Source organism: Micromesistius poutassou, assembly GCF_964030765.1.
Source record: "Micromesistius poutassou genome assembly, chromosome: 13".
Lineage (NCBI taxonomy): Eukaryota > Metazoa > Chordata > Actinopteri > Gadiformes > Gadidae > Micromesistius > Micromesistius poutassou.
In genome coordinates, this window is record NC_140283.1 from 15664682 (window position 1) to 15684489 (window position 19808).

Below are 19808 nucleotides of genomic sequence, written 5' to 3' on the forward strand. Positions count from 1 at the left end.
ACACGCTCGCCGACGGGGATCAGCCCGACGGTGTTTCTGCTGAGTCATGGCCCAACTGTCATCTGCAGGGTGTATATTACCGGATGGAATGAGGAACATTTTCCCTCAAAAAATATCCAGTAGCCAATGTACCTGAACGTTCTGGAACAAAAAGGGGATATATTCCAGACGTGTGCAGTGGAAAATCTAGATACGTTAGTTTCAGTCCTCCAGCACTCTTTTTTTTCTTTTTGTAGGTTGTATTTCTTTTTAAGTAATTTTGTATTTGGGTATTTTTTAGTCATGGAGGGTGAAATGAAGGGTGTTCATCCTTGGTTCACTTTATCATTGAGGGCCTTTCTTTTGTGTTAGTTGGTGTGTGCTCTTGGTCACACACTTAACTCATTCACACGTCTCTTTAATCAATTCCTGAAACTGTTGATTCATCTTCATCACGTTATATTGTTCGAACACACACAACATGTGTTCGAAAGACACATGTTGTGTCTTTCTTCAGAGACAGTCTTTGTTTGAGTTATTCAGCGGGCTGGGAGATCAACAATAGAAATGAGCACATTTGAAATTCCCAATTCAATGCAACATAACCGTTCTAACCAGAGGGCCCACCACTAACAACAATAAAATACAAAAGAATATTGAAAATGAGTGGAAAAGAACATCTTCTCTGACCAATATATTAGTTGACTCAGACCAGCTGCAAACTAGAGAAATACTGCCACCTAATGGAAACGAAGATGCATTTTCCTTCTCTTGTTTACACATTTTTCTCTCCTTGTATGATCATCTTTGTATGCGCTTTTTATATATTCAGTATGTGTACGTTTGTGTCTCGTGTATTTTGTGTACATGAATAAACAAACAGCTGAATAATTAAACTATATTGGTCATCCACACTAAATACATGTACTTTTCTGTTTGTCATGTTGTTTCAGGTCCAGTGACCCCTGCATGAGAGGACCGGGGCAGTAGAGCACAGTCCAGAGTCGCTGGTTCAAAGTCCATTCCGGTGACCTGTGGCTCCATGGAGGGATTTCCTGTCCACTGACTCCGCCCCCGCCTCACCGCCTCTGCAGCCATGTCAGCCTGCAGCTCCTTCACTGAGCACGTGTGGAAGCCGGGCGAGTGCAAGAACTGCTTCAAGCCCAAGAGCCTGCACCATCTCCAGCCTCAGAACAGCGTGAGGAAGGCCCAGTTGGAACACAGGCTTTCCCCTCCACAGCAGCAGCAGCAGCAGAACCAGCCTTCTGTGGGAGCCAGGCCCAACCCGGACCACATCAACGCCCCCCAGAGGCCCGGCGGAGTTGCTGCTCGCTCGGGCCACTTCCGGCCGCCGGTGGCCAAGAAGCCCACCATCGCAGTCAAGCCCACCATGATGCTGCCGTGCGCCTCCACGGATCTGGATCCAGAAGGCAACCACCACCACCAGGAGCACCAGCAACAGCAGCAGCAGCAGCAGCAGCAGCAGCAGCAGCGACCACCCAGTGCTGGGGAGCAGGGTAAGACATCAGCCTTCACGGTCTGGAACCGCAACGGGCTGAATCGCAAGAGGCCTGCCGGGCCCAACAACAACAACGAAGGAGAGGATAGGGGAGGAGGGGAGGAGATAGAGGGTTACGGACCGCTCAGCCCCCTGGCCCCGTTCGGGAACAACAACAACAGCAGTGGACTGACCGACGTTCTCAAAGAGATTGTCGGCCTGGGGCCGGGCCCCAGTCTCTGTCCCCTGTCCGGCTCCAGGGACCTCTTCTTTGGACGCATCAATACCTCATACCGGCGCTCCCTTGAGAGGGGTCTCCAGGCCGCTAGCTGCCTGGCCATAGGTCAAAGCGTTGGAAGCGGAGGGTCCGGGAAGAAAAGGGTCTCCCTCAACAACAGCACTGAGATCATCAGTGCCGAGGGCGGTCGCTACTGCTATCCAGAGTTTTCCAGCGAGGATGAGGACGATGACGAGGAAGAGGAGGAGAGCGAAGAGGATGAGGAGGATGAGGAGGAGGACGACGACGATAACGAACACGAAAGTTGGGACGAAAGTGACGAGGAGCTGCTGGCCATGGAGATCCGCATGCGGGGCCAGCCGCGCTTCTCGATATTCCGCGCGGCCACGCTGTCGCCGGTGCACTTCGCCGCCGGGAAGAAGTGGAACACGGTGCCGCTGCGGAACCGCTCGCTGCAGAGGATATGCGCCGTGGACTACGACGACAGCTACGACGAGATCCTAAACGGCTACCCCTCGCTGGACTCCAACGGCGCTCTGATCGCCTACGGTCAGAGCGACATGCTGGGCAGCGGCTTCATCTCCAACTCGGAGTCCACCACTTCGCCCGAATCCTCCTCGTCCCTGCCGGGGGACTCCCGCACGGCCTCCAGCAGCGGGAGCAGCGCCCCCTGTGGACACCCGAACGGCGTGCACTCTCCCTCGGCGACCCAACAGGCCCCCCGCAAGCCCTGCACTTTTGAGACTAAGGTGCCGCCGGATCCCAGGTCGGCGCCGCAGAGTCCCTTCAGGATGACGGAGACGCACACGGCGGTGCTCGCCATCCGGCTGGAGGAGCAGAGCGGTAAGGAAGGCGCGCCGATGCCTCAGGCTCTACCGGGGCAACCCGTCACCATCAGCTTCAGTCCCACGGAGGAGCAGCCGAAGCCTTACCGGGTGGTCAACCTGGAGAAGTCTCTTATTTGCAAGCCCTACACTGTGGTAGACGTTTCCGCATCCATGACGACGAGCAAAGACGAGCAGACCCCCGACCCCACGTCGAAAACGAAAAAGAGCCCCCTGAGCCCCTTGGCGTTCCCCGGCTCTCCTCTGCGTCAGCCCCTCTCTCCGTCCTTCCAGATGTTCCCGTCTTCTCCCGCCTCTCCGACGACGCCCACAACGGTGGTTTTGCCGGTGAACGCCCGCCGGAAAGCCAGCGGGAGCATTCGCTACCAAGAGGTGTGGACGTCCAGCACAAGCCCACGTCAGAAAATCGCCAAGATAGATCACGGGTCCGGGAGTGCACATGGCCCAGCCGTCCCCCCGCGACACTGCAGTCACAAGTCGGCCCCCACGTCCCCCATCTCCGGGCTGTCCTCCTCCCGCACCGTTCCTGTGAAATCTCCCAACTTGTCGGAAATCAAGTTCAATAGCTTTAACAATGCCGGAATGCCGCCTTTTCCCATCATCATTCGCGATGAGCCGGCCTACGCGCGCAGTTCCAAGAACGCCGTCAAGGTCCCCATCGTCATCAACCCGAGTGCGTACGACAACCTGGCGGTGTACAAGAGCTTCCTGGGACTCAGCGGGGAGCTGCCGCCGCCCAAGGGGGCCGGCAGCAGAGTGACCAGCCACACCTACGAAGAGATCGGGTCTTCTGAGAGCGTCCAGTCCAGCTCCACAGATAAAACCCTCTCCGGCAAGGGAACCTCTGAAAGAGCCGCCGCCGAGGAGCCGAAAGCTCAGCCCGAGGCCGCGCCCAAGATGATGAACGTTCAACCCAGAACCACTACCGACCCCAGCGCTGCGGGTGCAAGCACTGTGCTGAGCAGCACCATAAGTGCCGTCTCCTCTCCCACTAGTCCGGCCAACCCTGCCAGTCCTCTCACCTGTACCGTGAGCCTGCCGAAACGCAGCCCGACTGCCACTGCAGTGGCGCAGTCCGGCCAGAGGAGCGGCGAGTCTTCTGTCGCCGCAGACCTGTCCGTGTCCTTCGGGGCGGGGGCGGGCCACCGCGAGGAGGCCAGCGCCGTGCTCTCCCAGATCGTGGCGTCTATCCAACCCCCTCACTCCCCTCCGGAGTCTCCCTCGGAAAAGTCCAAGACCTTCAGCTCGGAGGAGCTCTACGCCGTGCCCCCCGACGCCACGGAGAGCCTCGCCCGGCCCAAGTCCCTGTTCTCCTCCCCCGACACCGCCCTCTCCAAACCCAAGAAGGAGACGCCGTCGAGGGTGCTGCCCAAGTCCCACAGCGCCTCGGCCGCCCTGCCGCTGTCCAGCCCGGCGAAGGCGGAGCCCAGCGCCCCGTACCCCCCGCCCCGCTCCACCTCCTCCCCGTACCACGCCACCAACATCCTCCAGAGACACTTCGGCAACTGGGCCAAGTCGCCGGCCTCGGGCGGTTCCCCGACGCGGCCCGGCGACGGGGAGGCCGGCCCGGGCGCGGGCGTGGGGGACGGCGGCGGCGGCAGGCGGGCGGCGGCTGAGAGCACGAAACCCAAGCGCTGGATCTCCTTCAAGAGCTTCTTCCGCCGGCGGAAGGAGGACGACGAGCAGAAGGAGAAGGCGGAGAAGGAGAAGGAGAAGGGGAACCTGGTGGGGCTGGACGGCACCGTCATCCACGTCCTGCCGCCGCCGCCCCTCCAGCGCCACCACTGGTTCGCCGAGGCCAAGGCCGAGGACCCCAGCCAGAAGCCCACCATCATCTTCACCTACAAGCCGGACGGCGCAGTGCTCGCCGGAGAGGGGGAGGGGGAGGGGGAGGGGGAGGGCCGCGAGGAGGACCAAGGCGGGGAGGTCGCGGCGTCGACCTGCCCGGAAGGGAGCCGGGACCCCGCGCTCACGGCCCAGAGGGGAACGCCGTCGCCGCACAGCACGGGGGTGGACATCATCAGCGAGGTCATCAGGTAGATCCCACGCTTTTTTTTGCTCACCCTGCCTGTTTCCGTCGAAACCCGTATGGTCTCTCTCTCCTTCGAGAAACTGAAACGACCCGCTCTGTTGTTCCCAGAATGCCAAATTGTGTGTGTGTGTGTGTGTGTGTGTGTGTGTGTGTGTGTGTGTGTGTGTGTGTGTGTGTGTGTGTGTGTGTGTGTGTGTGTGTGTGTGTGTGTGTGTGTGTGTGTGTGTCTGGCTACATCTCTGATGTGTAATTCTACATAAATACATAAACGAGGTGATCGTGTTTTAATGAGGCTTTAACTGCGTACGATAACTAATCATTTATAATTATCCACTATTCATTGGTATCCATTATTCAGCAAACCGCTCCAACGGAATACATCTCAGCCAAACCTTCAAATTATAAGGATGTGATTATCAGCCTGGGAAAACAAATCACAAATAATTGAATAAGAATGATGGTTAATGCTATTTTTTTTAATCTTCATTATTCAGAATCTTTCATAATCATAACAAATGTGAGTCAATGATATATTTGGGCCATAGGGGAAGTATTGTGTGGATAGCTGGAATGGCTTTTCTCTGCAGAGTCTTAATACATGAATAACCTCAGCTGAGGAGGTGATACAGCCATCCTGAGGCCATTAACCTTCCATCGATGATCGAGACAGCCGACATCAGGCCTCGGTTGTCTTGAGTGCGTGTCAGCTGAAGACAGGGGATCATTGATCATGTTCTCTCCAATAGTTACTGAATGACCCTTTTCTGATCAGATCTTTAATGGGGAATTCAATACACAGTCCGTGGGACACTTTCACTCTGACCTGCTGGTCTGATGAATATATTATTATAATATGATTTATTTAGCATTATTTATAGCACCTCTTCAGAGAGACTGACAATGTAGACTGACTGTAGAATATAAATAAGAGGGAAAACTAAATGTATGAAGATGAAAATGGAAGAGAAACTGTTATTTGCACAGACAAGGGGACCAGACACTATAATTAAAGAGTAAAAGCCTTTTTATGCTGTTTAGTATTGAAATGCTTTTTAAAACAATCAACAGAAACCGCGGCTCTAATAGGCTAAGGGAGAGGGTTCTAGAAACCGGTTCCAGGGACCGGTTCTGCTAACCAGATCCGGTACCGAGTACGTAAAATGTCTGGATTCGTAAACCTCAAGAGTCTTAAGGAATCCTAAAATGCTTTCAGACCCGGACTCTAGCCAGTGCTAGCACAGACACGGCCTCCCCCTGGTCTTTAATCCGAATGACTGAATGCACGATGTAATGCACAGCACGTATTCCCCATCACCCATATATTCATATCCCCCCCCCCCCCCCCCCCTGTGGAAGTTTATCCCTTAATGGCGTCCATTAGCAGAACAGCATGGTGTGCCGCTCTCCGTGGGTCTCCTGCTAGGATCCAGCCCCCCTTCCCCGCCCCGCCCCGACCCGACCCGGGTCAGGCGGAGTGGGGGAGGAACCCACTGGGATCAGCCGGTCTGACCCAGCGAGCGTTCAGGATCATCGCTCTGGTGTTCCGACGTCGAGAACGCTGAGATGGATGATTTATTCATTGCTCATTAAGGGATCATAGATTTCGCAAAAAAATATGCATCAAATCCTCTAGTCCAAGTACAATACGTTCACATAGATCCGTTGCATGCTTGATAAATGGTTCATCGTGGAACTATGACGTCATTTCTTATGAGAAAATATGTTGAGGTGATACGTTTTTTTGGGCTCACAGCCGACCGAAACATAAAGCTGAACTTATGTTTCCCCTTTATTTAAATAACTTACATACACTTTATTCTGAACTTCCAAAGATGCTGTATTTTTTTCTGGTCGGAAATGTAGATCTCTCCTTAAATCAGTTTGATGAGAATCCTAGATAGTGCCTCTGGGTAATAAATTCATTCTGAAAGGTTTCTCTTTTAATGTGGTGTTAAAGTAAGAAATACTGTGCCAAATATTCTTCGGAACTGTCAAACTAAGCTTGTTCATCATGCCAGCAGCAGAAACCTATTTCTATGGTACTGTTGATGGGCCTCAGATGAAAGTTTTATTCACACTGTCGTCATTAATTTATCACAACGCCAATATCTGTCAATATCAGTTTTGAACCGTCATTTGTAAGAATTTGGCATGGAAAATACAAAACAAAGTTAATTTGTGGGTTTACACAGTTACATTTCTTTTAGTTTTAGATGTTTTCATTCTCACTTGATTAATCTGTTCCTTTGTCATGTTTCCTGATGTTTCACATCTTATCAGTGTTACAGCGAGCAGAGGAATGTATAAAGACTGAGATCCTTCTAGCTGCGTTCGGCCAAAATCTCTCTTTTTTTATATTTGAGTTATTTCTTCTTGTTCTTTCATATCTGTTATTCACAGGTCTGTTATTAATGTCATTCTTTTATGGCTGACCTTTATTTCCTTTGATACGCTTTCGAGTCCACATCCCACTTGTTTTTGTATATTTTATGCCATCTTCCTACTTTTTGACAACTTTTCTTCTTCAAATTTTGCCTTGCCATTCCTTTCCTGTTTTTTCTCTCTCTCTCTCTCTCTCTCTCTCTCTCTCTCTCTCTCTCTTTACTTCTTGTCTATGCGTATTGCATTCAGTGTGACTCACAGGAAAAAAAAAAAAAATTCCCAGACTGTAATGGCAGCCCAACATTATGCATTAAGCCCAACATTCCACTCCACTGCTAGTTACAACTCCTCCGACTGTATCACTCTGCCAGTATAATCTTGCTCGCTAATAATAGCGATCAAATTTGCGGCATGTGAAGTTGGATACGTCTTCTAGACCCAGAGGCTATCTAAAAGCACCAGTATTCAGAGTTTTATACTTTTTCTCTCCTCTCACAATCTCATCAACCTCAGCCTTTGAATTTAGACTGCCAAAGGCTTGTCCCCATTCTGTCTATTATGTAACAACCCCCAGAGTTAAATAATGAAAGAAGAAATTATCTATTTTTTACACTCATATGAATCAAGTAAAATAGGCTGTAGGTGAAGGAGTTGTTTTGATGATTGTACCTTACCTTAGGATAAGTGGCACCGCAGGTCAGTTCCATGACTGTACAGTGGGTGGGTATGGTGCAATGGTTAAGCAAACAAGTCAATTAGTCTCTGAGCTTACCTGTCCAACTGAAAGAAATAGGAAGGAAGAAAACAAAGGTAGTTTCAGTCAATGAATGAAGGTCATTGTTCATAGGTTTAAACACGTGAAGCAGTTGACACAAATCACATACAATCAGTAGAAAATGCATAATAATTGTTTTGCTGATAAGCAAACGCTACACCGGCTGGTGTGTAAAAGTTTAGTTGTGATTTATATTTGTCACGTGATCAACACGCTTCCTGTTGTTGAAGTCTAGTTGGCCAGCCGTTATCGTCTGTGTGTTTTATTACCGAGCCGTTCACAATCTGCGGTGTGAAATCGTGCACACAGTTTGAGCAGTACTGTTACAGACGCATGGCTGTCCCCACAAATGGAACAAACAATGGTGAATCCCATTTCCTTTAAGGCTTTCCCTTTGCATTCATTAACTGTGAGGAATTTCAGTTATTCTGAAAAAGCCCTTGCCTCACTCTTAATGTTTTACAAAATGGTAAAGCTTTGACCAAAAAAAAATATATAACTAGATATTATATTCTGTGCATATTCTTGAGTCCCTCACTCATCCACAGAATGTTTTGATTGGATGATCCAAGTAGTACCCTGTCTTTGTGTATTTCTGTTCACTGTGGCCATAACTCATGGTATTGGCTAACATTGGGCGTGCTCTCACACACAAGCACACACTCACACACTAGCACGCACACACATTCACACACAGCTCAGACAGGTGAGAACGCAGGTGAGTCAGGTAGGACAGAGAGAAGGGGAAGCAGAGTGCCCAGAGAGAAAGGAGGTCTCCTGGTTTTCCACACATTCATTTATTTTTCCATCAAACCAAGAGAGACGAGAGAGTTCCTGCACTCTTACCGAGAGGATGTGAGCCCACTCACCTTACCCCTTCGTCAGATCTATTACAAAGGCCATTCAGAAATGGGAAACTGTGTTAGCCAGTACAGTGGGTAAGCTTGTGACATCCCTATCTCTCTGTCTCAGTCTCTTCTCTCTGTCTCTGTGTCTGTGTCTGTGTCTCTGTCTCTGCCTCTGGCTCTTGCTCTGTCTATTTCTTGTTTGGTATTTCTTTTGTGTTTTTCTCAGTTTTGTGGCACACAGTATTTTTGGTCACATTGACCCTGTGGGGAGGGTGCTTGAGATTGTGTTTGTTTTGGCTGTGTTTCCTTCTTGTTTTGAGGGGGTATCTGTGTAAGTCCGGCTGTAGAGTTTTCGACTTTGAGATTTTGCAGAAAGTGAAATGTTTTCTCTGCACCCGAACCTCGTCTCAACACGTCCTGGCCTCAAAACGTTCACTCGCTCTAAAGGTATTTATTGTTCCAGGGGCCTGTGTGTGTGTGTGTGTGTGTGTGTGTGTGTGTGTGTGTTGTATTTGGGTATTTTTATGTTAGTGGTGTTGTTGATACTCTTGAACTCAGTACTAAATAAAATAAAACATTTGTTGAAGGAAGGAATATTTCATACCACAATATATTTTTGTCTGACACCATACTTTTGTCATCATCATCACAAAGGATGGCTGTTGGCCAGCTGGCCTCACTTGCCTGACAAATTGGATGATGCTAACATAGGTTGTGAGTCATTAACCACCAATACTTCTGTTACTGTAAGGGTTGCAAATAGAGGAAGTGACACTTCACCTTTGAACTCTGAAACTGTGGTTTGTTCCAGTCAGATTTGCAACACTTGATGCATAATCCTTACGTGCTAGTGTAGTACTGTTCCTGCCATGGTTGTACAGTAAATATAAACACAAATATGGAGTTATATTCTTTACAACTTTCACAGTTCAGATGAATGGCAAATGTCGACTGTGTCAAAATACAGTATAGATATTTTAATCTGTATTCTTATTTTATAGCATGACATACTGATACCCACTCGCTTGCACTACATTTCACTTTCTCGCTTCAGCATGCGCATGGCTGTCAGCCTGTCACAGAAGGAGCTCTGGGACTAGTCTCAGAGGGCTCACTCCACTCCTCTGTAATTATTCTGTGTGTGTGTGTGTGTGTGTGTGTGTGTGTGTGGGTGGGTGGGTATGTGTGTGTCTCCGTCTGTGCCTGTGTGTGTGTGCGTCTGTTTGTGTGACCTCAAGATGTGACCCAGTTAGCAAAGTGCTAAAAAGTCAACCACGCTACCCACAGTCCACATCTGTGAACACTACTCACTGTCACTCATGTCCTCAAAGCGGCAGCTGCTGTGTGAGTTTATTATACATTCATTTATTCATTTATTGATGTCAATCATACCAGCCATTCATGCCAATGCATGGGAGAAATCGATATGAGATCTAAAATGGAGGTTTGTTGTCTGTGGAATGGAGTCATCTGGAGTGCGGCCGTGTAGCGAGGATCCTGTTTGTTTTCAGTCACTCCTCCATGCTTTACTCCAGGGAATCGCTGTGCAGTTTGAGTGTGGCTCAGCTGTTTCACCCACCCACTGTCCCCGATCCACCCGACCAAAGTCTGTAGCAACTCTCTAGTCAATAAACGGCAACTATTCCTGTCGCTTCTCGTGGTGACAAATGCATGACTGCACAGCATCACAAATGTGTGTAGCAAGTGCAAGGGCCTCGCTAGTCTGTTAGGAAGGAACACACGGGGGTTAGTGAATCAGACAGACTTTATTCAATCTCTTTATTCAGACACACGAACCGGTAATCGATGACGCAGGGTGGTGCCGCTGGCCGTGTCCTGTCGACGCGGGAGAGTGCAACGTGTGTAGTCTTTATCTCCTCAGGCTCACCACCTACCGCCGAGTCTGTCCCCGCCGATCAGCCGTTAAAAGCAGATGCCTGGCCACGCCCCCCCTCACACCACATTGGGCGTTTGTGTTTGTGTTTGTTTGTGTGTGTGTTTGTTAGGTTGAGTATGTCGTTATGCAGTTTTGATTTCTGGAGCTCTGTTCATTGTGTTATGATGACTTTTCCCGTGTGGGGTCTATCTAGTACAAAATGACAGTTCTTAAAATGATCAGACAGACAGACGGTTGACCTGCCGTTACGTGGTCCCGGACACCTGTTCCCTTGTACCTGCCAGAGTGATGTGGTCTACTTGAAATCCCTTAGAGGCATCGTGAACCTCTTCCCATCGCAAACATCAGCACAGCTTACTCTGTCTCGCCGGTTAAAAAGGAAACCAGGGCCATTGACCTGTTGACGCCAGAACCACGTTCAACAACAAATGTCAAACGGACAGAATAAAACATTAACATATCCTACACACATACATGTCAAGGAAACAGCCAGCTCATCAGGAGCAGCTAGGGGTAGGGGTGTACCTCTGGTGAAGAACCCAGACACTCTGCTAGGAGCCAGGGATCGAACCAGCAACCTTTCAGTTGCCAGACACTGAGCTACTGCCACCCCCAGTATAACTCGTGTGTGGGCTTGAATTCATAACCTTTTTATTCTACACTTGTACTTTCATGTCTAAAGTATGGCTTATTTCGCGGGGGGGGGGGGGGGGGGGTTTCCACAACCTTCTTCCACATACCAGCATGACCGCTAACGTGATTCTACTTTTGGTGTATTCCTCTGTCCACAGCCAGGTGGCGGCAGCGAGCGGCCACCACGGCCCCACCAGGGACGGGGGGGAGGGGCCTGCAGGGGCCGCCTCCCTCTCTGCCCGGGTACTCAGACCCTCCCCCACGCCCAGGGGGGGAGGAGGCCTGAAGGAGGAGGAGGAGGAGGAGGATGAGGAGGATGAGGCCTACCACCGCCCTTACCACCTCACCACCACCGCCGCCGCCGCCGCCGTCGCCGCCGCCAGCGAGGGCAGCGCCAGCCTGGGAGACCCCGAGAACGACAGCCTGCACTCCCATCTCTCCCACTCCCCGGGCTCCAGTGCCTGCAGCGCCACCTACAGCAACCTGGGTGAGAACAAATGACGTCGCTTTCTAATGATGCATCGCCAAGAATAAGCTCCTGGTTATCATGAGGAAAACATATGTATTTTTGCGGTGCTCCTAAGGATGCAATAGCGGTCCGGTTGAGGCTTTGATTTAAGGTGGGCGCGGTAACGTGGTCGAGTGGCAAAGGAGTTCGTTTCAAACCAAAACCTTGTGGTCGCCGCCTCCCAACCAAAAGGCTCTCGGTTCAATGCCCCCGAAGTCCGTAGACGTTCGCAGACGGCGCTTCAGGCAGTCCTGCTCACTTTCAGTTGATTTATCTCCTCTCTCACTGCCGTTATAACCCCCGGCCTCATCCTCACCGTCTGAGTCTGGTGACTCATCATCCGTCCCGCCTTCAAAAGATCATCAAACATGGCCTGAAGACGGGGTGCAATGCGTACAGCCCCCGGTGCCACCGGTACTCTGAGATGAGCGGTTGCCTTTCGGCTGTCAAGCTTTTTGGCGACGACCGGGGTGGCCTCGTCGCGCCCGGGAGTCATCCCATCAGGGAGAGGCCGACAGCCGTCACACGGAATTGGGTTTGAGACCCATTTCGAGTGTTATTGATCGCACACACTCACTCACACTGAAACGGTCAAAGCACTGGTGTTTTGTATTATGTGCTCTTCATGTGTCGCTGCTCATCCGTCCGTCTCCCGCCAGTTCTCTCTCTCTGTCTCGTTCTCTCTCTCTCTCTCTCTCTCTCTCTCTCTCTCTCTCTCTCCCTTCCTTCCTCTCTTTCATCACTCTTGTCTCAGGGCATCCTGTTGTTCTCTGATCCTGCTTTTCTCTGATCCACCACGGGTTAGTCCCGTCCACACGGCAGTAGGCCTCTTACACAAAGACGTCTTGTGGCGTCCGCACCTTGTTTCACAGATGAATGCATCGTTTTATTAGAATTCAGGTGTTGTTGTTTTTTATATTATTCATGTTTGACTAAATATGGATTTCACATTAGATTTTCTAGTCCCTAGGACATATAATGTAAAATCAATATTGAGTGATTTTTTCCTGGAAGCAATACTCTAGATTCTAGTGTATTCCTGCCTCCATAATTGCAGTTAGGGAATCCAGGGAGATGGTGTGTTGGTTAAGTGTGCATAAATACAGCCGTTCAGACTGCATACTAAACCGTATGTTTACTGCAGCTGTATAATTTGGCCGTACCAAGAAGCTTCATATCTTCATTCACTGAAAAGGTAGCATGCAAATATGACAACGCATGTGTAGCCCAGTCATATCCCAGTCTGCTTGGTCCAAAAGCTTGCATGGTGCTGTCAGCCTTACATAATCAACCTGCTGCCTCCCACCAAGTACCCGGGGAAGTGTCCGTGATTAATTAGTCAACTCATTAGCAGACCTCTTCAGACGCTCGCTACATAATGGCGCTATGATGTAATGAAGAATGATGAATTTCCCCCAAAAAGGGACAATAAAGTGTAACTTAACTTAATGGTGCGCTGTGAGTAATGCTATGCCGTGTGATGTAGTGTGACGCTAGGATCCAATGCTATGCAACTTGAAGAACAGCTTTGAATGAGAGTGTTGTGGTGCTCTCCATGCGTAGGAAAGTGTTTTGTGTTGTGTTGATATCGTGAGGCTTCTGTGATTGCATGTTACTGTTTGTCACGGAGAAGGAGATTCAAAGAACACTTTAATTTAACTTTTTTTAGAAGCACAGCACGGTTCCCATCACACCCAAAAAATGTGATGTTTTGTTGTTATTCTATCGTGTGTGTGTGTGTGTGTCTATTAGTCTTTTTCTGTTTTTTTCTGTTAACAGCGAGTGGCACCATCCCCTTCCTTCTTCTCTATCTGATGCCTCGTGTGTGTGTGTGTGTGTGTGTGTGTGTGTGTGTGTGTGTGTGTGTGTGTGTGTGTGTGTGTGTGTGTGTGTGTGTGTGTGTGTGTGTGTGTGTGTGTGTGTGTGTGTGTGTGTGTGTGTTAGTCCATGGGTGAGGAGCTGCCACCAATCTAATTCCACCCTGCTGCACACAGCTGCTGACGGAACAGGCAGGTGTATGTCTGTGTGCTTGTAGCTGTGTGTGTTTGTGTCTGTGTGCTCGCGAGCTTGTGTCTGGGGGGTTTGTGTGTCTGTGTGGTAAGCTGTGTGTATTTGTGAAGTGTGTATGTGTGTGGTTTTTGTGTAGCTCTTTGTATTTGTGTGTTTGTGGTTTTGTGTCTTTTTGTGACTCTGCTGTTGTTTGGATGTCTTAATTTGTAGAGTAGGGCTGTAACTATAGTTACGGTTGCTAGACCGTCTGCTGGGCGGTCTGCAGTGCAACACAGCTGTGCCATCTTGTGGACTGAAATGTCTCCTACTCTTCTTTCAGATGAACAAAAAGTATATATTTCTGCCCTTCTGGGCCCTTCTCATCTCACTGTTCATCCTCATCCTTCGTTAAGACACGTATCGTGAAGGTAAACACGTGGATGATGACCAGATCTGTCTATGTGTCTTCTGTTGCATCTGTGGGGACAATAAACGCTCGATACCTAGTGTGTGTGTGTGTGTGTGTGTGTGTGTGTGTGTGTGTGTGTGTTAGATAGATAGATAGATAGATAGATAGATAGATAGATAGATAGTCTCCATTCTCAGGAGAGGCATTGCTGTCTGGAGACGTGTTTCTCCCCACTGCGGTCTTTGAGATTCACTAGTGAACGCTGCAGTATTTTCCTCTTCCACACACATGTACTTTTACATTCAGGGCCTTGGCGACTTTCAACCAGTCACACACCGACGGCAGTGTCAACCATGCAAAGCGACAGCCAGCTCGTCGGGAGCAGTTAGGGTTAGGTGTCTTGCTCAGGGACACAGACACTGGGAGGAGGAGACGGGCATCAAACTAGCAACCTCCCGGTTACAAGTCCTGCTCTACCTCGTGAGCTACTTCCCCGTACACACAGCTACATATTCAACCTATCGCATCAAAACAAACTTGCAATTTCTCTTTCTCACTCACTCATGCATGCATGCACACATACGGCACTCACTCACTCACTCATACACTCTCAAACACACACACACGCACACAAAGCAACCACATATATCTATTTTTTGAATTTCAGTGGTATCTTTTCACTTGACGTGTGAATGTTGCTCTGTGTTTCTCTCTCTCTTCCTCATTCTCTCGGGCAGCCCCTTCGGCTCGCCCCCTCAGCTCGCTCTCGTTCTCTCACACACACACAACTACTTTTTTTAATGATAGTGTGTGAGGCATGAGGGGGCAGATCCCCTTGAAGCCCTCTCCTTGTTGCTTGAGTCAGATCTTTCTTTCTCTCTCTCTCTCGTTCTCTCTCTGTCTCGTTCTCTCTCGTTCTCTCTCGTTCTCTCTCTCTCTCTCTCTCTCTCTCTCTCTCTCTCTCTCTCTCTCTCTCTCTCTCTCTCTCTCTCTCTCTCTCTCTCTCTCTCAGTGGTGGGGGGGCGGTCTGTCTTCCTGCCCGGCCTCCCCCCCCGCCTGTCTGTGTTGGCATTACTGGTGCGGTAGGAAGAAGGAAGAGATAGTTAGAGAGGGGGAGAGAGAATGTTTCCCTGTAACATTTGAAGTACTTTGAAGCGTTGAGCAGCACTAAGGTAGGCTTTTGCAACTTTACCTCCTTCTGCTGTCACTCCTCTCTGTCTCACACACGCACACACTTACTTTTTCCTCTCTCTCTTTTTCTATCTCTCACTATCTCTTCTCGATCAGTCACGTCTCCTCAGTTGCCATCCTCAATCTCATCCCAGACACCCCTGGTGAGATCTCACAGTTTCTCCCTCTCTCTCTCTCTCTCTCGCACTGTGTCTGTCTCTCTCGCTCTCTCTATTTGTGTTTCACAATAGTTTGCTTTGTATGTTAAAAAGTGTGTAGTGTATTAACAGTGGAGACAGAGCTGTCTGTGACTGGTTGATGCGAGGATGTGCTCTCATAGTGAACTGTGCTGTGGTTAGTGTGGCGGTGTCACTGCACCACACAGTGAGATAAGACCTCACCATCGTCCACAATGTAATGATCTGGAAATGGAGTTGAACTGTGCCAAGATTTCAAATTGTAGAATCAATATGAATAAATGGAGAAGAGATACCAAGTGGAGTAGGGAGATGGCTGTTTAGAGACTAGAAAGCGGACTAGAACTAAATCAATCAGTAGTTTTACAAATTGTCTTTTTTCAATACAGAAAGCATATGAAAAGTTTTCAATCAATTCTGGGATGAAATGACTGAAGCGTAACTCCTTGTTAGATGAGCCTTCCTGGGGGCCCGTTTCATTGCTTCTGAATTAATTTGATTCCCTGGTGGTGGTTTGTGTTGTCTGTTTCCATTTCAAATCGATGTTGGATCGATTGAGCCATCCAGAAGCAGCCTTCTGTGAGAGATACTCGCTGCCTGTGTGCCACCAAACAGCGAGGTGCCGAGAGTGCAATTAGCTCCTTAATCCCCAGTAGATTTGGGAGGGATTAGGTGAGGAGTCCTCTTCATCCCTCTGGAGATGGGGGAGTCCGTCCTTTTGAACGCACAGGGAGTTATTCTGATTTTAGGTGTGTTTATTTTGTGTTATCCATGGGCAGTGTGCCAATAGGACAATTGTTAAGGCCCTGACACACCAACCATATTATCGGTCGTCGGCTAGTGAGCGCGGTGACCTGAGTCTGTTTGGTGTGTGCTGTGCGATCGGCCGTCGTCAAAGCCATCAGTTATCTTTTTCAAGGCGTGTTCTTTTCAGCCAATTGCACATGTTGAATCGGCCATGACCAAATCGGTCCGACTGCCTTTTCTACCAACGACCATTAATCTGGTTGGTGTGTCAGGGCCTTTAGGGTTCTTGAAAGATTGAAGATCATGATAACCGCACGTATAAAGTGACATGAACGTGTCCTACGGTGATTAAAGTTCCATGATTGATTGATCTCAAACCGTCGTAACTAATGTTAACTAATGTTGAAAGACGGAATCATAGAAACACTTTGAAGATGATGTCCCCTTTGGAGAGACATCCATACAACATGCTGTGTGGTTCTTTGAAGTAGAGGCGGGGAGATATTTCTCTGTTGTTACCTCATGGCAAGTCATCAAAGATTTACTCTGGAGTGAGCTGAAGGAAATGTGCACCGTGTACGACGGAATAACAAACCCCCCCCACTCAAAGTGTTGTTTTTACTCCCCTCAAATGAGGGGGGAAAGATTCATGGCGATGGTGTTTATCCCAAACAGCCCTCAGAAGCAGCAGTCTTTTGCAGGAATAAAATATTTATGACTTTGAAATATGGTGAGCTATTTATTTCCAATAAACCAGATTTGTTTCAAAATCATCATTTCTTTTTTATGTCTAGACATATTTGTCTTTTTTAATGGATCACCCACACAGGCGCTAGCAAATAACGAGGCCAACATAGAACAACGTCTAGTTTCAAGGACGCATTAAGCCCAAAAAAAAAGAATACAATGAATCAATCCCAATTTATATTTATTGATTTGTTAAAAATGGTCACCTGCACACATGTTTCACTCTACCTTGGCTTTCCCTGTCCAACATGTTCCTCTCTCTTCTTCCACCATCATATCCCTGATACTTGGGGAGGGAATCTGTTGCGTAACGCCGCTAAGTCGAGCACCCATCGCCTGCTGCTCTCCCTGCAGCAGGATGAGCGAAAAACACTCGTACTACTCCGATGGATTAACACAGATTGGTGGAGGAACACATCTAAACACACTCTCTCCAGGGGAGGATAAGACAGAACGTGTTTACTTCTCCCCACCACTCCTTCACTCCCTTCGTCCCCAACTCCTCTCCCTCTAATCCAAGAGGAAGCCCATGTAGACTCTGCATGAGGGAGAATTTACTACTTACTGTGTAGTGACATTTTAGTTATTTAGCAGATGCTTACGTCCAAGGCAACTAAGTGATTTGAGATGCATGTTTTAAATCTGCATGCAGGCTTGTGGCGTCTTGCGCTAGGATGGCTACAGGTAGGCTGTGTGGAGGACGGGGATCGAACCCAGTACCTTTTTGGCTAGTCACAAGCTAGCCACGAGGCTACCCTGACCCAATGCTTGTTTAGCGATGGGAATTTACTATTTCCAATTTGTGTTTTTTCCTATTTGGACAGCCGTCTCACTCTGTTGACTGGTGTCTGTATTTTAAACATATTTTGGTTGTATATATTTACATATCCACAGTATAAGTACTGCTCGCAGGCTTAATCACGTTTACGCCTATGCTCTTATCTCAAGTGACTTGCATTTAACTTTTTCGATGCACGGCATGAATGAAGGGTATAATATATAATGTAAGGATTAGAGGTTCTGCTCAAGGGGACATCATTGCATGTAGTCTGAGTACCCCTGATGTCAACTTTCAGAAGCCTTGATTTGAAGGGGCGTGGTCTGCGAACGGGAGCCCCTTTCTCAGTCCAATCTTCCGAAGCAACCAGGGGATTTCCCTGTGAGCTGCAGAGCTTAAGAAGCGCTGCTGTCTCGTGTGTCCTTGTGCGCCGGCTCCTGGTTGACACCGAAACAGGGAGATGATCAAATTCCCGATCACACAAAGAGAGGGACTTTTTGTCCCTTTTTAAATCTGGTTGAGACCCCCTTTGTGAACCTCATCCTCTCCCTGCGCTCCAAGGCATGTCTAGGGTGAAATGTCATTCCTGGGCCCCCCTCCAAAGAACTCCCAAGTCACTCCTCCCTCCAGACAGGATCATCTACCATGACGGTACTTTAAGCTGGCCGGCAGGCAGCGCCAGATAAGACGGGCAACCTTCCCTGTCTTGAGCTCGAGATCCTCCCCCACCCACCCTCCCTCCACCAAGTGTGTGGAGAGAGAGAGGGGGGGGGAGAGAGGCAGACCTGTTTTCATCCTCTCATATGTGCAGCTCGTTAGAGGAGCCAGTAAGCCATCAGACGAGTGTGGATAAGCAAGCAGGAAGAAACTAGTGAAGATTTGAGAGCTGGAGGCGTGCAAAAAGTGGTTGCACTGCTGTAGCTGTGGCAATTCCGTCTCTTCCAACCAAGGATGACCGTTGGGCGATATTCATAGGAGAATCCAAAGTAATGCTAATGTTTTGAGATTGTGTTCGCAGGTCACATTTGCCTGGTCGGTTTCATTTTTTTGTGCCTGTACAAGTTATACAAGTTTGGATTGGAACGATGCTAAATTGATGACTTGATCCTCCTCCTCTCTCCCCCACCAGGTCAATCCAGAGCCAACATGATCCCCCTCAAACAGCCTCGCAACCTCAAAGCCTCCAACGACACCCTGGCCTCGCTGGACCTGGACGGCCTCTCCGAGCAGCCTTTCCCCAAGTCCACCCCACCCCCGCTGCCCAAGAAGTCCGTCCCGCGCTCCGTCACCGAACCCGGCCTCGCGGGCAAGGAGCCGCTGGCGCCGCCGCCGCCCGGCGCGAGACCCCGGGCCGAGGCCAAGCCCGGCGGCACCAACCTGAGCGTGGCCAACCCCCTGTACGACCTGGACTCCACCTGGGAGTCGGCCAGCCAGAGCTCCTCGCTGAGCTCCGAGCCCCACCGCCTCCACGAGCACGAGAGCGGCGGGGACTCCCTGGAACGGCCGCCGCCGCCGCAGGCAGCGCCCGGCTCGGGCAAGGGACGTCCGGCCAACAGCCTGGTGTCTCCGGCCCCCACGGGCACGGCCACCGGCGGACGGGAGAGGAGGAGCTGCAAGAGCGCAGAGTCTCTGGCGGCGAGGGCCCGGACGACGGGTCGTGGCGGTGGTGGCGGCGGACCGGGCGGCTCCTCCAAGCCTCAGGTGCCCATCCTGTACCGGGGCATGGACAGCTGGGAGGAGGTGGTGGGGCGCATCCGCAGCCTCCACACGGACACGCTGCGGAAGCTGGCGGCCCGGTGCGAGGACCGCTTCATGGCGGGGCAGAAGGACCACCTGCGCTTCGGCGTCGACAGCTGGTCCCACTTCAGGCTGACGGCCGGCAAGCCGTGCTGCGAGGCCGGCGACGCCGTCTACTACACGGCCTCGTACGCCAAGGACCCCCTGGTCAACTACGCCATCAAGGTGAGTCCCTGGGGTCCCCTTAGGGGGGATCCGTGAATACATAGGTGGGGGGGTGGGGCCAAAGAGGAATCGTTCAGCCGTAGAGGATGGGGACATGGGATTAATAGTAATAATAATAATAATAATAATATTTATTTCAGGGAACCTTTCAAAAACTCTCAAGGTCGCCGTACA

General features: G+C 49.9%; 1 protein-coding gene across 2 annotated transcripts in view; it reads left to right on the forward strand.

Annotated features, from left to right (window-relative positions):
• The window catches only part of peak1 (pseudopodium-enriched atypical kinase 1), a 76318-nt gene that overhangs the window by 50145 nt on the left and 6365 nt on the right, over positions 1 to 19808 (forward strand). For both annotated transcript variants that reach the window (XM_084477596.1, XM_084477597.1), the window contains 3 exons: positions 933 to 4596; positions 11286 to 11614; positions 18802 to 19634. In XM_084477596.1, coding sequence (XP_084333722.1) covers positions 1076 to 4596; positions 11286 to 11614; positions 18802 to 19634 — 4683 coding nt within the window. In that variant the 5' untranslated portion in view covers positions 933 to 1075. The remainder of the gene's footprint in view (positions 1 to 932; positions 4597 to 11285; positions 11615 to 18801; positions 19635 to 19808) is intronic.